Source organism: Scyliorhinus torazame, unplaced genomic scaffold (genome assembly GCF_047496885.1).
Source record: "Scyliorhinus torazame isolate Kashiwa2021f unplaced genomic scaffold, sScyTor2.1 scaffold_878, whole genome shotgun sequence".
NCBI lineage: Eukaryota > Metazoa > Chordata > Chondrichthyes > Carcharhiniformes > Scyliorhinidae > Scyliorhinus > Scyliorhinus torazame.
In genome coordinates this window covers 30,047-45,041 of record NW_027308605.1, presented here as the reverse complement: position 1 = coordinate 45,041, position 14,995 = coordinate 30,047, and the positions used below count along the sequence as shown (strand labels likewise).

Below are 14,995 nucleotides of genomic sequence, written 5' to 3'. Positions count from 1 at the left end.
GTGGGGGCCAGACCAGCAGGAGTTCTTCATGAGATGTGTGGAGGTGCTGAAAAAGGAGGTGCTGGCGCCAATGCTGTTGGCGATCGAGGGGCTGAAGGAGACCCAGACGACCCAGGCGGTGGAGCTTCGTGAGGTGAACGATAAGGTGAACACCAACGAGGACGATATCCAGGGCCTGCCGGTAAAAATGGAGGCGCACGAGGCGGTGCACAGGAGGTGGGCTGAGAGAATCGAGGTCCTGGAGAACAGGTCGAGGAAGAAGAACCTCCGGATTCTGGGTCTTCCCGAAGGAATGGAGGGAGCTGGTGCTGGGGCGTACGTGAGTACGATGCTCCATTCGCTGATGGGTGCGGCGGCCTCTCCGACCCCCCTGAAGCTGGAAGGGGCTCACCAGGTCCTGGCGAGGAGACCCAAGGCTGATGAGCCGCCAAGGGCGATAGTGGCAAGGTTCCATCGCGTCGTGGATAAAGAAAGTGTGCTGAGATGGGCCAAGAAGGTGCGGAGCAGCAGATGGGAGAACGCGGTGATCCGAGTTTACCAGGATTGGAGCGCGGAGGTGGCAAAGAGGAGAGCTGGCTTCAACCGGGCCAAGGCGGTGCTGCATAAAAAAAGAGTCAGGTTCGGCATGCTGCAGCCTGCGCGACTGTGGGTCACTTATCAGGACAGACACCATTATTTTGAAACGCCAGAAGAGGCTTGGACCTTTATACAGACGGAAAAACTGGACTCGAACTGAGGAGATGTGGTTGTATATGGGGTTGTAAATATGGGTAAAGAATATTTTATGGGTGGGATGATGAATGGGGATGTGGGTAGAGTTCTGGTTAAAATTCCTAAAATTTCCTTTTTCCTTTCTGTAGACGAGATGATGATGATGGGGAATGTGGGCGTCGGTCCTGGAGGGAGGTGAGACTCTGGGATGAGGGAACTGGGACAATGGCCGCAACAGGAGCTGCGCCACAGGGGGCGGGGCTGGTTCTGGAAAGCGCAGGCTATTTTCCCGCGCCAAAAGGGGGGAGGGACGGAGGAAGGTAAGGAGGAGGAGAGACTCCCACATGGGGGAGATCAACGGGAAGGCGGGGGAAGCCGGGGTCAGCAGACTCATGGAAGTAATATGGGGGGAGCAAAAGTGCTAGATGTGGATCTAGCAAAGGGGGGGGGGTAAGCCCCCTAATCCGTGGAATGTGAGAGACCTAAATGGTCCGGTTAAGAGGGCCCAAGTGTTCGCGCACCTAAAGGGACTGAAGGCAGACGTGGCCATGCTTCAGGAGACACATCTGAAGGTGGCAGATCAGGTCAGGTTAAGGAAGGGATGGGTGGGACAGGTGTTCCATTCAGGGCTGGATGCGAAGAATAGAGGGGTGGCAATACTGGTGGGAAAGCGGGTGTCGTTTGAGCCCAAGAACATAGTAGCGGACAAGGGAGGCCGATACGTGATGGTGAGTGGTAGGTTGCAGGGGACGGAGGTGGTACTGGTGAATGTATATGCCCCGAACTGGGACGATGCTGGATTCATGAAACGGATGTTGGGGCGTATTCCGGACCTGGAGGCAGGGAGTTTGATAATGGGTGGGGATTTTAACACTGTGCTGGACCCAGCATTAGATCGCTCCAGATCTAGGACGGGGAAGAGGCCGGCTGCGGCCAAGGTGCTTAGGGAGTTTATGGACCAGATGGGGGGAGTTGATCCTTGGAGATTTGGCCAGAGAATTTTCTTTTATCTCCCACGTACACAAAGCCTACTCCCGGATAGATTTTTTTGTTCTGGGGAGAGCATTGATCCCGAAAGTGGAGGGAACGGAGTATTCGGCCATAGCCATTTCAAACCATGCCCCGCACTGGGTGGAGCTGGAGCTGGGGGAGGAGAGGGACCAACGCCCGCTGTGGAGGTTGGATGTGGGACTGCTGGCAGACGAGGAAGTGTGCGGGAGGGTGTGGAGGTGTATTGAAAGATATCTGGAGGCTAACGACACCGGGGAGGTGCAGGTGGGAGTAGTATGGGAGGCGCTGAAGGGGGTGGTCAGGGGAGAGTTAATCTCCATCTGGCTCACAGGGTGAAGAGAGAGGGCAGGGAGAGGGAGAGGTTGGTGGGGAGATTTTAAGGGTGGACAGGAGCTATGCAGAGGCTCCGGATGAGGGACAGGGGTGGTCAGGGGAGAGTTAATCTCCATCTGGCTCACAGGGTGAAGAGAGAGGGCAGGGAGAGGGAGAGGTTGGTGGGGAGATTTTAAGGGTGGACAGGAGCTATGCAGAGGCTCCGGATGAGGGACTACTCAGGGAGACACGAAGTCTCCAGACGGAATTCGACCTGTTGACCACAGGGAAGGCAGAGGCACAGTGGAGGAAGGCACAGGGGGCGATATATGAATATGGGGAGAAGGCGAGCCGGATGCTAGCACACCAGCTCCGTAAGAGGATGGCAGCGAGGGACATAGGTGGAGTCAAAGGTGGCAGGGGAACTACGGTGCGGAGTGCTGGGAAAGTGAATGAGGCTTTTAAGGCCTTTTACGAGGAACTGTATAGGTCCCAGCCCCTAGGGGGAAAAGAGGGGATGCGGCGATTCTTGGATCAGTTGAGGTTCCCAAGGGTGGAGGTGCAGGAGGTGGCTGGTCTGGGGGCGCCAATTGGGGTGGAGGAGCTGGTTAAAGGACTAGGGAGCATGCAGGCAGGGAAGGCCCCGGGGCTGGATGGGTTCCCGGTGGAGTTCTACAGGAAGCATGTAGACCTGTTAGCCCCGTTGCTGGTAAGGCCCTTCAATGAAACAGGGGGGGGGGGGGGGGGGGGGAGAGAGAGACCCTGCCCCCGACAATGTCGGAGGCGACACTCTCTTTGATCTTAAAGCAGGATAAGGACCCACTGCAATGTGGGTCATATAGACCGATCTCGCTCCTTAATGTAGATGCTAAGTTGCTGGCAAAAATGTTGGCCATGAGGATTGAGGACTGTGTCCCGGGGGTGATTCATGAGGACCAGACGGGATTTGTAAAGGGCAGGCAGTTAAACACTAATGTGCGAAGGCTCTTAAATGTGATAATGATGCCATCGGTGGAGGGAGAAGCGGAGATAGTGACAGCCATGGACGCGGAGAAGGCCTTTGATCGGGTAGAGTGGGAGTATCTCTGGGAAGTGTTGAGGAGGTTTGGGTTCGGGGGAGGGTTTATCAGTTGGGTTAAGCTCCTGTATAAAGCCCCGGTGGCGAGTGTGGTCACGAACCGGCGGAGGTCGGAGTATTTCCGGCTGTATCGAGGGACGAGGCAGGGGTGCCCCCCTGTCCCCTCTGCTGTTCGCATTAGCAATTGAACCTTTGGTCATGGCGTTACGGGAGTCGGGGAAATGGAAGGGGGTGGTTCGAGGGGGAGAGGAACATCGAGTGTCGCTGTATGCAGACGACCTGTTGCTGTATGTGACGGATCCAGTGGAGGGGATGGTTGAGGTAATGCAGATCCGACTGGAGTTTGGAGACTTTTCGGGCTATAAGCTCAATGTGGGAAAGAGTGAGCTCTTTGTGATCCATCCGGGGGACCAGGGAAGAGGGATAGAGGACCTACCGTTGAGGAGGGCGGAAAGGAGCTTTCGATATTTGGGGATTCAGGTAGCTAGGAGTTGGGGGGCACTGCACAAACTCAATTTGACACGATTGGTGAAACAGATGGAGGAGGATTTTAAAAGGTGGGACATGTTGCCACTCTCGCTGGCGGGTAGGGTACAGTCGGTTAAAATGGTGGTCCTCCCGAGATTTCTTTTTGTATTCCAATGCCTCCCAATCGTGATCACTAAGGCCTTTTTTAAGAGGGTAAGCAGGAGCATTACGGGATTTGTGTGGGCGAGCAAGACCCTGCGGGTAAGGAGGGGGTTCTTGGAGCGTAGCAGAGATAGAGGAGGGTTGGCATTGCCAAATCTGGGTGGTTATTATTGGGCAGCCAACGTGGCAATGATCTGTAAGTGGGTGATGGAGGGAGAAGGGGCGGCATGGAAGAGGTTGGAGATGGCGTCCTGTAAAGGAACGAGCCTGGGGGCGCTGGTGACAGCACCGCTGCCGCTCTCGCCGACAAGGTACACCACGAGCCCGGTGGTGGCGGCAACGCTAAAGATCTGGGGCCAGTGGAGACGGCACAGGGGTGCGACAGGAGCCTCGGTGTGGTCCCCGATCAGAGACAACCATCGGTTTGTCCCAGGAAGGATGGACGGGGGATTTCAGAGCTGGCATCGGGCAGGGATTAGAAGAATGGGGGACCTGTTCATTGACGGGACGTTCGCGAGCTTAGGGGCGCTGGAGGAGAAGTTTGGGCTACCCCCGGGAAACGCTTTCAGGTACATGCAAGTGAGGGCGTTTGTGAGGCGGCAGGTGAGGGAATTTCCGCTACTCCCGGCACAGGGGATTCAAGATAGGGTGATTTTGGGCGTATGGGTCGGAGAGGGCAAGGTGTCGGTGATATACCAGGAGGTGAAAGAGGGGGAGGCTTTGGTAGAGGAGCTGACGGGTAAATGGGAAGAGGAGTTGGGGGAGGAGATTGAGGGGGGGCTATGGGCTGATGCCCCAAGTAGGGTTAATTCCTCTTCTTCGTGTGCCATGCTTAGCCTGATACAGTTTAAGGTGGTTCATAGAGCGCACATGACGGTGGCAAGGCTGAGCAAGTTCTTTGGGGTGGAGGACAGATGTGGGAGGTGCTCAGGAAGTCCGGCAAACCATGTCCATATGTTTTGGTCATGCCTGGCACTGGAGGGGTTCTGGAGGGGAGTGGCGGGAACAGTATCTAAGGTGGTGAAAGTTTGGGTCAAGCCAAGCAGGGGGCTAGCACTATTTGGAGTAGTGGACAAGCCGGGAGTGCAGGAGGCGAAAGAGGCCGGCATTCTGGCCTTTGCGTCCCTAGTAGCCCGGCGAAGGATCTTGTTAATGTGGAAGGAGGCGAAGCCCCCCCCAGCGTGGAGGCTTGGATAAATGATATGGCAGAGTTTATCAAATTGGAGAGGATAAAGTTTGCCTCGAGAGGGTCGGCACAGGGGTTCTACAGGCAGTGGCAACCGTTCCTAGACCATCTCGCGGAGCGTTAGATGTAGGTCGGACAGCAGCAGCAGCAACCCAGGGGGGTGAAGGGGGGGTTCCTGTGGGGGTTAAGTGAGCAAGAAAGCACATGAATGATCCGGAAACTGACATGTACGGGAAGAATCCATTGTACAAAGTTCTGTATTTTATAGACTTGCCATGTTCATGTCTTGCCACGCGAGTTCTTTTCTTTTCTTTGTTACGGGGGGGGGGGTTGTTTGTAAGGTGGAAAATATTGTTATTGAAAAATTCTTAATAAAAATATATTTTTTAAAAAAAGAATGAGAGGCGATCTCATTGAAACCTACGAACTCCTGAAGGGGCGCCACGGAGAGATTGTTCCCCCTGGTCGGGAATCTAGAACACGGTGAGGGGAGGAATCTCAGGGTAAGAGGTTGATGATTTAGGACTTAGACGAGGAGAAATTACTTCACTCGAAGGGTTGTGAATCTTTAGAATTCTCTACCCCAGAGGGTTGTGGACGCTTGGAATTCTCGACCCCAGAGGGTTGTGGAAGCTCCATCGTTGAATAATTGAAGGCCGGGCTAGACAGATTTTTAGTCTCTCAGGGAATTCAGGGATATGGGGAGCGGCGGGAAAATGGAGTTGAAGCCCAAGATTAGCCATAATCTTCCAGGATTCTATAGATTGCAGAACAGCTCCTGCAGATTGGAGGGTGGCTAATGTAACTCCGCTATTTAAAATGGGAGGTAGAGAGAAAGCAGGGAATTATAAACCAGTGAGTCTGACATCAGTAGTAGGGAAAATTCTAGAATCCATTGTCAAAGATTTTATAGCAGAGCACTTATAAAACAGTGGCAGGATCGGACAGAGTCAGCATGGATTTATGAAGGGGAAATCATGCTTGACTAATCTACTGGAATTCTTCGAGGATGTAACTAGTAGAATTGATGAAGGGGAGACAGTGGATGTGGTGTAATTTGGACTTTCAGAAGGCTTTTGACAAAGTCACGCATAAAATTGCAGTAAAACATCTCTATTCCTGTACTCCAATCCTCTCACTATTAAGGCCAACATACCATTTACCTTCTCTGCCTGCTGTACCTGCGCGCTGACTTTCAGCGACTGATGCACGAGGACACAAAGGTCTCCCTGAGTATCCACCTCTCTCAATTTACACCTATTCAATAATCTTCCTATTTTTTTTATCTGCTACCGAAGCAGATAACCTCACATACTGCAGATAACACCACATTATACTGCATCTACCATGCAGAGTGCCCACTCACTCACCCGTCCAAATCCCACTGAAGCATCTGTGCATCCTCCGCACAGCTCACCTAACCTCCACCTTATCTGCAAGTTTAGAGATAATACATTTAGATCCCTTGTCCAAATCATTCATCTATAATGGGAATAGTTGGGGTCCTAGCAGAGCCCTGCGGTATCCCACTACTTACTGTCTGCCAATTGGAAAAAGACCCATTTATTCCAACTCTTTGCTTCCTGTCTGCTAACCTGCTTTTTATCCATCTCAAGACGCTACCCGCAATCTCATGCACTTTAACTTTACATAGGGCAACATGGTAACACAGTGGTTAGCACAGTTGCTTCACAGCTCCAGGGTCCCAGGTTCGATTCCCGGCTTGGGTCACCGTGTATGGGGAGTCTGCACGTTCTCCCCATGTCTGCGCGGGTTTCCTCCGGGTGCTCCGGTTTCCTCCCACAGTCCAAAGATGTGCAGGTTAGGTGGATTGGCCATGATAAATTGCCCTTAGTGTCCACAAAGGTGGGTTGGGGTTACTGGGATAGGGTGGAGGTGTGGGCTTCTGTAGGGTGCTCTTTCCAAGGGCCAGTGCAGGCCTGATGGGCCGAGTGGCCTCCTTCTGCAGTGTAAATTCTATGATAGTAATCTGCTATGCGAGATCTTGTCGAAAGCCTTCTGAAAGTATTGATAAATCACATCCACCGGTTCTCCCTGGTCAACTCTACTAGTTACATCTTCAAAGAATGCCAGCGATTTGTCAAGCATGATTTCCCTTTCGTAAATCCATGCTGAATTTGTCTGATTATTTATTTATTTATATTTATTTTTTCAATTAAGGGGCAATTTAGTGTGGCCAATCCCTCTACCCTGCACATCTTTGGGCTGTGGGGGTGAGACCCACGCAGACACAGGAAGAATATGCAAACTCCACACGGAGAGTGACCCAGTGCCAGGATTGAACCCAGGTCTTCAGCACCACGAGGCAGCAGCGCTAACCACTGCGCCCCCGTGCCGCCGCCCCTTGCTTGGAATAAAATACATTTTTTTTAAACTCTTTCTTCACAGTAAAACAATGAATAAAACAATGAATAACTCGTGGAATTGCCTACAAGTAGATGGTGCAGATATTTAAATAGCTGTGTGTTATGAGTTTACAGGTTAAATGGTCTTCCTCCATCCAAATCTTTCCTGAAAGATCTTCTGCTGCACAGATGACACAGTTTCTCCCCATCTGATCTCAAATAATCGACATACTCACGATCCGTGGCCAATACCAGTCCTGACTGAACACACAGGCTAACGTGAGCACCCTCTCTAAAAGGGAAACATATTCTTGATCACTGGGCTCTTCCCCACTGGCTCAGATACAGAAACCCACGCAGGCCATTTTACCAGTTGCAATGTGATGGATAAATGAAAATCGCTTACTGTTACAAGTAGGCTTCAAATGAAGTTACTGTGTAAAGCCCAAGGTCGCCACATTCCAGCGCCTGTTCGGGGAGGCTGGTACGGGAATTGAACCGTGCTGCTGGCCTGCCTTGGTCTGCTTTAAAAGCCAGCAATTTAGCCCAGTGTGCTAAACCAGTCCCTACCCTGTACCCTGTTAGCCCTCCCGACGCTGTTATAAATCTGGAGGTTGTGGGTAAAGCCCTTGACAATATTCGGTACTCACCACTGGGTCCTTTACTATGTCTAACAGGTTAATAACATTGGGACCTCCACGCAGGTTCTCTAAAATCTTTATTTCTCGCTTTATTTTCTTCTTTTTTACTGGCTGTGGAAACAAAAACTAGATAAATGTTGACACAAACAAACAGTGCTTAACTGGAATATTGTTGAAAAGAGAGACATGTCGCTGAAGTTTCCCAACTTGCACTCATCAGGACAAACACAAGAATGGCAAATTTCAAACAATCACACAACTATCCATACTACAAGAGTTTGGTTAGCAAGTCGATTCCAATTTGCTGAGGTGCTGCCTTGGAGTAGGAAACAAGGAATTATAGAATCCCCAAGCTCCCAGGTAATTCAAAAGAAAGCTGCAAGGCTTGAACATATTCCTTTTGTTTGCAGAGAACTGCTCCCCGAGTACGAATGCATGTCACTTCTAACAAGTATAATTGAGGCACATTACAAGCTGGACTGATCGTCTTAAATTGGTTGCGGCGAAAATGATAGCCTCTTGTCTATTTTTGAGTTTGCACGGTACACAGTGAGCAATGCTCTGATCAGGTTAGTGTAAGAGTCCTTCCTGTTTATTTCCTTCTTTTACTTTATTATTTTTGGTCCATGACCCATAATTGGTACATGTCTTTAAACAGAAGAGTGTTTGCCAGGACAGTGTGTTCCTAAGTTTTGTTTTTTGGGTAAGAAAAACCAGACTCGTCGGCGAAGAGTGAACCTTAGGAACCGATTTTGGAGGAAGTTGGTTCGATTGGCTAATGGGTAACCGGTGGGTTGGTCAGGGTCAGTGTTCTGCCTGACAACAATCAGTGATTGGTTCCTGCGTGATGCTGAGAGAATTGAGCATAAGTATCTAGTCTCTCGAAGGGAGAGGAGCTGTGTTTCTCCCCCGTTCTTCTGACGGTTGCCTGCTGTCTCCATGAGTCTACATTGAAGATCATTACAAGCTGAAAGAAAAGAGAGGGAGAGCACCCAACTGAAGGCCTACCAAAGAGAAAATGCTGGAAAATCTCAGCAGGTCCGGCAGCATCTGTAGGAAGAGGAAAGAGCTAATGTTTCAAGTCCAGATGATCCTTTGTCAAAGCTGAAGGCCTAACCTGAAAAAAGAAACCAACTGGAAGATATCCATCTGAATCAAAGACCTTTATCCTTTTATTCGATTAGATTAGTATTTTCTTTACCTTTCAACCACCCTTTCCCCTCTGTGTGTGTGTGTGTGTGTGTGTGTGTGTGTGTGTGTGTGTATAGACACTTGCTAGACATACTTTCATACACAGGGACCTGTTCTCTGCAAACAAAAGGAACATGTTCAAGCATTGCACATTTTCTGAATTAGCTGGGATTGTATGGCGATTCCCATCTCTAAAATGAATCACAGCCTGCTGCTGCCCCTACAGTAAGGGCCGGACTACTGGTTAGTCACAGTCCATCAGCACAGCCATGGCTGGCTGACCAATCGGTGGAGTGCCAAACAAATCCAATACAGACTCATCATCCAATTACCCCATTCTGGTCAACAGCAACATCAAGATATGGAAGTCACTGAATGCACAAAGCAAGAGGGAAAATAAAACCATATGACAGAAGAAACACGCAGCTAAGTAATCTCGTGTTCTTCGACAATCAGCACTCACCTTCAATATTTTGACAACTACTTTCTCATTATTTGTGATGTTGATGGCTTCAAAGACTTCGCTGTATTTTCCACGGCCTAATTTCCGAACTAGTTGATAATCGTCCTGATTGCTGTATGAAAAAGTAAAGCAGTGTCAGAGCGAATGCAGTCAATAACAGGTCACAAATCTTCAGCCTCTTGAGATTCATTTTTTCTCCGTGGTTTAGTCCAGTGTTTTAAAAACTTTTTTTCCGGGGACCCATTTTTACCAACCGGCCGACCTTCGTGACCCACGCCGGCCGACCTTCGCAACCCACGCCGGATGACCTTCGCGACGCACGGCGGCCGACCATCATGACCCACGCTGGCCGACCTGCGCGACCCACCAATTTCTCTTACCTTGTTTGTTGCTGACAAAAATGGAGGAAATGGTTTTTGGTCCCTTTGGCCCCCTGAACTTGTAAAAGAAAAGGCTGCGACCGTATAAAAAAATGCGGCCGCACTGCGCATGCGTGCCCTATCATCAATGCACATGCGCATGGTTGTGCGCATGCGCACTGATGATCGGGCACGCATGTACAGTGAAGCTGAATTTTGTTCATATGTTCGTGGCCATTTTGAAGGCCACAGCAGCCGGCAGTGTTAAAAGTCGGCTGCTGCGGCCGTTGGTCCCGGATTTGCGTGATCAGGAGCGCCGCGACGGTCGGCTCCGCAACCCTCCCGACACCCGCCTGCGACCCACCCGGAGGTCACACCCCCGAGTTTGACAATGCCTGGTTTAGTCATACAGGGCAGGTAAGAGATCCCTGGAGTTGGCAATTAATGCCTTTTATTGTGGTATATAATTTCCCACTGGATAACAAATGGACAAGGATTACTGGATGTTGGTTCTCACCTGCATATTTTCTCGAGTCACAGACCCCTTACTTCCGCATCACTACCCACCATCTTTCTGAAGTTCAGGCTGGGAAGGGGGCGTGGGGGTTTGGGATTATGGGCCAGGCTAGTGGGAGGGGGAAATCGGTCGACTCAAGGTGGGGCAGGGCAGACAAGAGGGGTCGATGGCGGGACTGGTTAAAGGGAGAGGGTTCAACTAAGGTTTTGACGAGGTGGGGGGGGCTGGGTGAGCCTGTCAAGCAGAAATGGGGGTAGGGTCATCCGACGTGTTTTGGGGGGGGGGGGCGACGGGGGGGGGGCACTGACCAAGGACAGGATAATGGCAGGGTTGGCTGAAGGGAGGGGCACTGCCTGAGGTTGGTGGACAGACAGGCAGCCAAGGATGGGGAGAAGCCAGCGGAACGGAAGTCGGGTGGGGTCATCCCGGGGCAGCTAATGGGCCAATAAATGGTTGATGGTGGGGGAAGGGGCGGGCACACCAGAGACAGGTGGGGAGGGGGGTGGCGCAGACAAAGAGAAGGAAGCAGAGACAGGTAACAGAATAGAGGAGAAGACAGAGTTCTTCTTACCCCCATTCAACAACATGTGATTCGTAGTCCCAGTACTCGCGAGGTCTCTGTGTGTTCACATCTGCATACACTCTGGCCCTGCTTGGGACCGGCCCAGACATGTTTTGTTCAGGGGTGAAACGGCCACCTGTGCGTTACCTGCAATACAACGTGAACAGTGAATTTGTACATTGACTCAGGCCAGTTTCCCTATGAGACTGAATCATACTTTCTACCTACAGAGCAACTTTCCAATTTGGTTAGGCAATGGAGAAAGCTCAGACTGAGGACTGAGCGCAGTGTAGCCTAGTGTTCAGCATTCAATAGAACCACAAAGTCAGTGTGTCAATCAATATAAAAATAATTACGGAGATCAGAGTGCTGCTCCCCACTGGAGGCTGCTAGACCAACCCACAACATCAAACTCAGCCTCTCAGCATCACTCCCCCGACTGATTGATTCTTTATACTCCATACCAGCTATCTCCAACCCTGCCCCACCCCTGCATTCCACTATCCTCTTCTCCTGTACAGCAGCATCAAACCTCCCTTCATTGTTCTCCACTTGACTTTGCAATGAGCTCCACATTTGCACTGTTCTCTTAAGCGAGCACTGGTGGAGAATTGAAACAGCATAAAACAGGGATTTCATAGTTCTAATAAAATCTACAGTGCAGAAGGAGGCAATTCAGCCCATCGAGTCTGCACCAGCCCTTGAAAAGACCACCCCACTTAAGGCCACATCTCCCGTAACACAGTAACCCCACATAACATTTCTGGACACTAAGGGCAACTTAGTGCTGCTAATCCACCTAATCTGCACATCTTTCTTCCTCCGGGAGGAAACCAGAGTACCGGAGGAAACCCATGCAGACACACGGGGAGAACGTGCAGACTCCACAGACAGTGACTCAAGCCGGGAATAGAACCTGGGACCCTGGAGCTGTGAAGCAACAGTGCTAACTACTGTGCTACCGTGCTACCCTATGATTTGAAACAGTATAAAACAGGGAATTGAAACAGTATAAAACAGGGGTTTCAAACAGTATAAAACAGGGGTTTCAAACAGTATAAAACAGGGAATTGAAACAGTATAAAACGGGTTTGAAACAGTATAAAATAGGGGTTTGAAATAGTATAAAACAGGGAATTGAAACAGTATAAAACAGGGAATTGAAACAGTATACAACAGGGGTTTGAAACAGTATAAAACAGGGGTTTGAAACAGTATAAAACAGGGGTTTGAAACGGTATAAAACAGGGGTTTGAAACGGTATAAAACAGGTGTTTGAAACGGTATAAAACGGGTTTGAAACAGTATACAACAGGGGTTTGAAACGGTATAAAACAGGGGTTTGAAACGGTATAAAACAGGGGTTTGAAACGGTATAAAACAGGGGTTTGAAACAGTATAAAACGGGTTTGAAACAGTATACAACAGGTGTTTGAAACAGTATACAACAGGTGTTTGAAACAGTATAAAACAGGGGTTTGAAACAGTATAAAACAGGGGTTTGAAACAGTATAAAACAGGGGTTTGAAACAGTATAAAACAGGGGTTTGAAACAGTATAGCACAGGTTAGAAACAGTATAAAACAGGGAATTGAAACAGTATAAAACAGGGAATTGAAACAGTATAAAACAGGGAATTGAAACAGTATAAAACAGGGAATTGAAACAGTATAAAACAGGGAATTGAAACAGTATAAAACAGGGAATTGAAACAGTATAAAACAGGGAATTGAAACAGTATAAAACAGGGAATTGAAACAGTATAAAACAGGGAATTGAAACAGTATAAAACAGGGAATTGAACAGTATAAAACAGGGAATTGAACAGAATAAAACAGGCGTATGAAACAGTATAACACAGAGGTTAGAAACAGTATAAAACAGGGATATGAAACAGTATAAAACAGGGAATTGAAACAGTATAAAACAAGGATTTTAAACAATATAAAACAGGGAATTGAAACAGTATACAACAGGGAATTGAAACAGTATACATGCTGTTAGGCGAATTGAACTTTCTGAATTCTCCCTCTGTGTACCCGAACAGGCGGTGGAATGTGGCGACTAGGGGCCTTTCACAGTAACTTCATTACAATGTTAATGTATGCCTACTTGTGACAATAATAAAGATTATTAAAAGTGATAATTCTCCAAGCTTCTTCCAAAGCAATTATATCCTTTCTTAAATAAGGAGGCCAAAAGTGTACACAGTGCTCTGGATGCCGTCTCACTGAGGCCCTGTGCAGCTGCAGCAACATATCCCTCCTTACATACTCTATTCCCCTTGCCAACATCCCATTTGTCTTCCTACCGACTTGCTGCATCTGCTTACCAATATATTGGATTCATTCACCAGACACCCAGGTCCCTCTGTCCCGCAGACTTCCACAGTCTCTCTTTCCAGTCAATTAACGTAACGCTTTTCTATCCTTCCTGCCAAATGAAATGAAATGAAATGAAAATCACTTATTGTCACAAGTAGGCTTCAATGAAGTTACTGTGAAAAGCCCATAGTCGCCACATTCCAGCGCCTGTTCGGGGAGGCTGGTACGGAAATCGAACCGTGCTGCTGGCCTGCTTTAAAAGCCAGTGATTTAGCCCAGTGTGCTAAACCAGCCGACATGTTCACATTTTACCATGTTATACTCCATCTGCCAAATCTTTGCCCACGCACTTCGCCTCCAGTTTTGGCCCGTTGAACAGTGGAGCTTATAATTCCTAAAGGTATATAGAGGTGAACTGCTCGCTCTGCTCCAACGAGCTACTGGTTTCAAAACTGGATGGGAACAAATAAAACTCCGCACTGAAATGAAAGGTTATCTGATGTTATCGCTCTGTTAAGTCACCTATTTGAAGAGAGAATGACTGCTGGGAAAATTGACTCCTTTAAAATTTCTGACATTTGATGAAAAACATTTTGCAGGGGCGAAATGTTTTACACTCGTGATGTAAAACAGAACTGCCAAGTGGCCAATCAGTTAGAGGGTGTTCCACTGCCAAGTTTTCAAATAATTCTGCATACTAAATAACCACATCAAAACCCACTGCTGCCCTGCTCAGTGGTGCCCACTACCCAACCCTTCAAACGACCCACCTACCCAACCCTTCAAACGACCCACCTACCCAACCCTTCAAACGACCCACCTACCCAACCCTTCAAACGACCCACCTACCCAACCCTTCAAACGACCCACCTACCCAACCCTTCAAACGACCCACCTACCCAACCCTTCAAACGACCCACCTACCCAACCCTTCAAACGACCCACCTACCCAACCCTTCAAACGACCCACCTACCCAACCCTTCAAACGACCCACCTACCCAACCCTTCAAACGACCCACCTACCCAACCCTTCAAACGACCCACCTACCCAACCCTTCAAACGACCCACCTACCCAACCCTTCAAACGACCCACCTACCCAACCCTTCAAACGACCCACCTACCCAACCCTTCAAACGACCCACCTACCCAACCCTTCAAACGACCCACCTACCCAACCCTTCAAACGACCCACCTACCCAACCCTTCAAACGACCCACCTACCCAACCCTTCAAACGACCCACCTACCCAACCCTTCAAACGACCCACCTACCCAACCCTTCAAACGACCCACCTACCCAACCCTTCAAACGACCCACCTACCCAACCCTTCAAACGACCCACCTACCCAACCCTTCAAACAACCCACCTACCCAACCCTTCAAACAACCCACCTACCCAACCCTTCAAACAACCTACCGACCCAACCCTTCAAACAACCCACCTACCCAACCCTTCAAACACTATCTGCCCCATGTGTGCATATCATGCACTGGGTTGATCCAAGTGCAAGCAAGTCGCCCTCAATCCAGAGGAACGGCCCAGAGGAGAACCGTGGCTGCTTAACCAAAATGTCAAGCACAACATGAAATGACAACCTGGATTTCTCCACCAATAGCTCCCATTGCAATAGAGTTTGCCAC

At 49.3% G+C, this 14,995-nt stretch overlaps 1 protein-coding gene across 2 annotated transcripts in view; it reads right to left on the bottom strand.

Moving 5' to 3' along the window:
• The window catches only part of LOC140406809 (casein kinase II subunit alpha-like), a 55,954-nt gene extending 42,491 nt beyond the window's left edge, over positions 1-13,463 (bottom strand). Inside the window, exons 1-4 of one of the 2 annotated variants that reach the window (XM_072494711.1) lie at positions 13,360-13,463; positions 11,037-11,174; positions 9,590-9,701; positions 7,945-8,061 (exon numbers count right to left, since the gene is read on the bottom strand). In XM_072494711.1, coding sequence (XP_072350812.1) covers positions 7,945-8,061; positions 9,590-9,701; positions 11,037-11,137 — 330 coding nt within the window. In that variant the 5' untranslated portion in view covers positions 11,138-11,174; positions 13,360-13,463. The remainder of the gene's footprint in view (positions 1-7,944; positions 8,062-9,589; positions 9,702-11,036; positions 11,175-13,359) is intronic. The other variant, XM_072494712.1, reaches the window with a different exon arrangement.
• Between the last annotated feature and the right edge of the window lie 1,532 nt (positions 13,464-14,995).